General features: G+C 46.2%; 1 protein-coding gene across 1 annotated transcript in view; it reads left to right on the forward strand.

Moving 5' to 3' along the window:
* EXT1 (exostosin glycosyltransferase 1) overlaps nt 1-764 on the forward strand; it is a 278,879-nt gene extending 278,115 nt beyond the window's left edge. Inside the window, exon 11 of the mRNA XM_080802429.1 lies at nt 214-764. Within this exon, the coding sequence (XP_080658555.1) occupies nt 214-399 (186 nt within the window). The 3' untranslated portion in view covers nt 400-764. The remainder of the gene's footprint in view (nt 1-213) is intronic.
* Nucleotides 765-6,000: the final 5,236 nt, after the last annotated feature.

The raw sequence follows: 6,000 nt of genomic DNA on the forward strand, positions 1-6,000 counted from the left end.
GTTTTTAACATCAAGGAATGTAGCGTATCTTGGGAAAACCTGGCAAGGCTGAAACTCACGATTGGTGCTCGCGTCTTCCCCTGTGCCTGGGAAGGCCCGTCCAGACCCCAAGCTCTGCCGCTCGCCCTTGAACCTGACTTTGGTTTTCTGCAGCATTCCCATCGTACCTTGCACATCTCTCATTGTCTTCCTGGTTTGTCTCCCTTTCCCCAGACTTCTCGGGCTTCCCGCTGGGCTGACCCTGACCACTTTGCCCAGCGACAGAGCTGCATGAATACGTTTGCCAGCTGGTTTGGCTACATGCCGCTGATCCACTCGCAGATGAGGCTCGACCCTGTCCTCTTTAAAGACCAGGTCTCTATTCTGAGGAAGAAATACCGAGACATTGAGCGACTTTGAGGAATCCAGCCAAGTGGGGGAGGGGAAGCGAGAAGGGACGGGGTCAAGCTGCTCTCTCTTCCCAGTGCAGATCTGCTCAGCAGCGGAGCCAGATTGTGCCAAGTATCCAAATAATCTAAGATGAACAGAATGACAAAAAAAGAAGGAAAAAAGAAAAAAGAAAGGCCAATGAAAATTCGACTCCTGGCTCCTGGGACTGCACAGGACTGCTCCAAACTCACCTCACTGGCTTCTATGTCCCAAGACTAGGTTGTGTACAGTTTAATTATGGAACATTAAATAATTATTTTTGAAATGATTGCTATGCAGGTTTAAACTTTTTTAATGATCAAAACTATTAAAAACCAGAGTTCTTTCTTTAATCAAAATTGTGTTGGTTGTGAATATTTCAAAGCTGCTCCTCTTCTTCCCACAAACGTCATTGCCATTGGTCATGCCAGGTCTCCTGCGGTTACAGACGCTCAGCCTTCATGGAAGACCCAGGAAGTCTCTCCACCCAGTGTCAAGAAATGACCAGGCATAAGTTAAGACAAGTTCAAGTTCATTGTTCCACTTTGCCACTTTGAATTTGCAGACCCACTTGAACTTCTGTCTCTAATATGTTGCTGCATGAGAGAAGGTCTTATGACCTCCAGGTAGACAGCGGTAACAGAAAACTTTACGTCTCAGATAGACAGGTGGGATCATCTTTTGCCTTGCGGGACGGTGGGTGGTGGGGAGTTAGGACCAAGAAAACACTAGGATAATTAAGAATGTTCAGTTTACACAAGGAGCTATCCAGACAATCCACCAGCATTTTAGTGAGGTGGAAGTGTTGACCCACAGCAGAAACCCAAGGCTCTTCGGGGATGTGGGCTCCATTATGCCTTGAACCATTGGCACAGGGCTGCTCAGCACTGGCGGAAGGCTTTGGTTTAGAGACAGAGGGACAGTGAAGCTGTCGGTGGCAGACCAGGAGTCACGAGACAAGCTCTTCATCTTTGTGCAAACCTCGAGTTTCAGAGACTTCTCTGTTGAGAAAGTAGTACTCACATAGAAATTCTCCCCATTGAACATGAGCATTGCTGAAAAGTCCCCAAGGGTGGACCTCGCCACTGGGATCCTGATACCACTTTGGGTCAAGGCTTGTTTCCAGCGAGATCTTGGCAAACAAAATAATCAGAAACAAATGTGAATACCGTTTTCTGTCGCTTTAATTTTTAAACCTTTGGAGAAGCCCCGTTGTGCTTCTTGTTAAAAAGAACATTTCTATCCCTAAAAATGCTGCTTTGAGTTTCTGATGATTGTAAAACTGCAAGTATAAACAGAAAAAAAATATATATATATATATATATACACACATATATATCCCTTAACCCCGTTGTGAAAGATGAAGATTTTATCATACTAAATGCCTTTTTCTACTTGGAAGAGGCGAGAGAGAACAGAGGGGTACATTAGCGGGTCCTACCACCTCTTACTCTGAATAAACAAGAAGCACTTTAGATTTCTTTTCCCCCCCTAAACTCTCATAAATTTATTTCTAGTGTTGGCTGGGAAGAAAATTCCGTCACAGAATTATGTTCAAATCACTCCAAGTGCCTAGCTCCGGTCAGTGGGAGCCATAAATCCAGGGGACTTGAACTCATCTTACTTTGTAGACGTCCGGAAGGGAAAGGGACTGGCACGAGAGCAAGGAGGAAAGGCCCCACGGGTGGGAGAGAAACTGGGTGTTTGCAGGAGTCCGGAGAGGTGACACGGTGCTGCCTGGAGACAGAGCGAGGGCCAGCCTGTGCATCCGGACACCGCTGGGAGTGGCATGTGGGCAAGGGGGCTCAAAGGGGGGCTGTTCTCTGCGGCCTCGTGACTCAGAACAGTTCTCGAAGGCTCTCTGTCCTCCAGTGTGACCCAGTGTTAGCCCACTCTCGAACGCAGGATATTTTCTCCTAAGTGGTTGTGATTCCCTCTTATGTATCTGTTGAAAAAGAATTCTTAGGTCCATGGTCCTTGCACTGGTTTCTTCCTCTGAAAGGCCCAGTCTGATGGGTTCGATGTCATTTAAGCTGCAGCTCCCAGCGACTTCAAGGGTTAGCAATGAATCCTCATTCATCTGGCCTTTGCAAGTTTGTATTTAATTTTTTAGGACTGCCAAAATATTCTCCTATCTTCCTCCTTTGCAAAAATGTGAATGCAACATTTTGTTCAACAACCCCCAAGCCAACTTTGAAACGCCTGTTGTCACTTGGCTGGAGGAGCCGTGTCCCTAATTGTACCAGTCAGTCACATGAATAGATTCGGGGAACTGCTTTGCCAGATTTACCTGTCACAAAGCTCCCAGGGCATATTCTCCATAAACAATGTGTGTTATGTGAAAGAAAGAAAAAAAAGGTAATTATAAATGAGAACAGGATCTGACACACTCAGCCACTTTAAATCTCCATGGTTTCATTTCATGTCATTGTCTGAGCAAATCTCTCTGGGATGCTAGCTGGTGTGTTCTTTTCCCATTTGGAACATACAGCTGGGAATTGAACAATGCTTAGCACATCCGTGAGGCCCAATAGTAAGATGTAATTTTAATTCACTTAGGCAAGAGTTCTGTTTCACTGCAGCAAGTTGACAAATCAGAACCATCTCTGTGGGGTGTCAGGAGTTATCGCTCAGTCAAGTTTAATGATAACCAGGTGCCCCTAAGTGGGCCAACATGAATTGGGAAGAAGCCATGGCCAGAGAGTGCGGTGCCAACCCTGTAACGAATTACACGCAGAAACTCCGCAGAGGACTCGGCTGCATAACGATTTCTACACAACCATCTTTTTCTAGCTCCACGTTAGTACATAGGATCTTAATCATTTTTTAAAGCTGGCTTCTGTATTTATACGAAAAGGTTTATAAATACCAAATCAAGTTTGCTATCCATGGAGTAGACCCCCTTTGTTGAAAACCAAAATGGGGGCTGTAGAGCAAAGCCTGTGAAGTCATCCTTGTGGTCATGTCCCAGAAGATCACGCCGCTGGGCAGAGCAGCCCACTCGCCAAAAGATACCTCAGAAGAAAGTGAAATCTCTCCTACCTGGAATCTTAGGTGCATCATAGGTTCATTTCTTCTTACACATGGTGCTCAGAGAAGGACCAGTCTTGGTTGCTTCCTTCCTTTTGGAGTGATTCTGGGGGGTTTTCCTTTCCAATGAGGTTAGCCTTTATTTTCGTGGTTCTGGATACCTGGTCACCTGAAGGACTGTTATGCCAGTGGCCTTTCAGAAAGGTTACTTAACTTTAATTGGGGGTAGGAACAGACCCATATACTGCCTTTTTTTTCCCTTTCAATGTGAGCTCTTGATTAAAGAACTAATGAAATTTTAATCAAGCCTGTTTGAAGGCCAGGAGTGGGGAGAAGACAGCTCTGCTGGGTGAGAATCTAAGACTCTTGCTGCACAAGCTGAATTAAGGATGCAAAAACCAAGGCAAGCTACCAGACCTGAAGGTGTCTTGCGTTCCCTCCGGTGTCTGAGAGCTCCGGTTTTAAAAAGGACCGGTTAGGACCATGAACTCTTAAAAAAAAATGTCCCTGCCTTCTAACAGTTAATATAATTGACATGTGGCCAGTCCAGCAGGCCTCGAGTTGCTGAATTCATTTACCTAGTTTCCATTTTCAGATGGCTTTGTCATTCTTGGCCAGATTTAACCAAGAAGTTCTTTTACTGCCGGCCTCATTTTCTCAGCCATGCTTGAGGGGGACGAAGTTGTTTTGACTTTTCAGTGCATAAGCATGAATATCAGAGGTGCTAAACTTGTCTCCCTCCGTCGTAGAACCTCAGCGTGCAGACATTAGATTCTTCTTTCGACTCTGGGTCTACTTTTTAAAAAAATGAGATCCAGCATCCTTAAGAACACAGCCTCCCCCATCACGTCAGTAACCCTGTCCGGAAGCTGTGGTTGGATAAAAAGGCTGCTATTTACAACAGAATCTCAACAATGAAGATGACTCCCGAAAACCATCTCCTCTTTCCGCCTTTTCCAGAAATCAAAGAATTACATCATCATGGCTTTTACTCAGTAGGGACTGTCTGTAGTTGCCATTAAAGTCCACCGTGTTTCACATCGGGTGCCGAGATGGGCTGTCCACATTTGGACCTCCATCACCCAGTTAAGCAGGTGAGGAAGTCTGTGTTATCGTCTGGAACGAGAGGCAGGTAACAACCATCCAGGAAGCCCTCCGATTAGCATGGTCTCACCCTTGTTTAAAATCAAGTCAAGCTAATCTTTCAGTCACTCTACTTTTGTAATCATTTTGCCTTTTAAGCCTCAAGGGCCATTTGATTTCTGCCATAGTTCTCTGTCCTACAGGACTAGGTCCCTTTCCTTTGGGTTGTAATTATTACTAATTTAGGGCCGTGCAAATGACCTGAGTACCATGTAATGAGCCGTGTATATTTACTCTGAGAGAAAAATACGTGTAGGAGTTGTTGAGGGGTAGAAGAAAGGCACCGAAAACTGGAACTACTTTATGTGGCAAATGGTAAAGCAAAAAAAGAAAAATAAGAAAGTATACCTTATTTTGTATCCGATGTACACCTGGGACAGTTTTCTAATATGCTGCCATTGTCTTTGCAGTAGCCCTACACGTCTTCTCTGGAGTGTTTACCCCATCTGATGTAGACTATTAATTACTTAGTGCAAGGAAGCCCTGACGAATGTTGGAGAGAGTGTGTGCGAGAAAATACAAAGCCATAGATCTTGATTTACTTCACTGACCTGTGTAACTTGATGTCTGGGCTTTGCCATCCGAGATAGATTGTTTTATAGCGAGTGTCACCAAAGACTTTTTCCTTCCGATTTATAGAAGAAGGAGAAAAGAGAAATTATTAATAAATGACATGACTTTTCATCGGCGTGGTTCTCATTCCATCTTTTTTGTGGACCACAAAAGGGGTCCGTTCTCAGGGGGATTCTGTGCACTGCGGGGTGGGGGGGGGGGACATAAGGTGGGAGCACGTGTGCTGGGGGCAGGTCCAATCGTCCCCACCTGGATGCCGCCCAGCGCCCAGCCTGGCAGGGACCGCAGTGCTGCCAGCAACAGCCATCTTCCGGGCCAGATGCAGCTGGTGCTGTTGGAAGGACGCCAGGGCGAGTGGTGGTGACATGCCCAGTTCCCAGCGTTCCTCCACACAGACGCTGGGACAGCGTGGCTGGGCCGGGCCCAGGGCATCTGGAGCCTGACAGCTGTGGCCATTACCCCCCTTTGGTTTCAGCTACTGTGGAGAGCTCATGAATTACTGGCTGGCGAAGCATTTATTAGACTGGCATTTCCCAAAAGAATTTATAAATGGTTCCAGGTGTGCACGCAGCGCCAAGCATCAGGACCATGGCAGCCAGGTTCATCCAGTAATAAACCTTCTTTCGATCTCCGCGTCCCACCTTCCTTTCCAGGGGCATCTCCTCCTTCTCTCTCTCGGCCTCTTCCACCCTCTTCCTTGGGGCATTTTAGAGAACAAACAACGCCACCAAGGGCACCTATTTGCAGGGGAGCAAATAGGTCAAATTGCACTGGGAGGGGGCAGGGGGCGGGGCGGGGTCAGGTGTTGATTTTGTTTTTGGAAATCAAAGCTTTATGTTTTGTATT

The sequence above is a fragment of the Martes martes genome (genome assembly GCF_963455335.1).
Source record: "Martes martes genome assembly, chromosome: 4".
NCBI classification, from domain to species: domain Eukaryota; kingdom Metazoa; phylum Chordata; class Mammalia; order Carnivora; family Mustelidae; genus Martes; species Martes martes.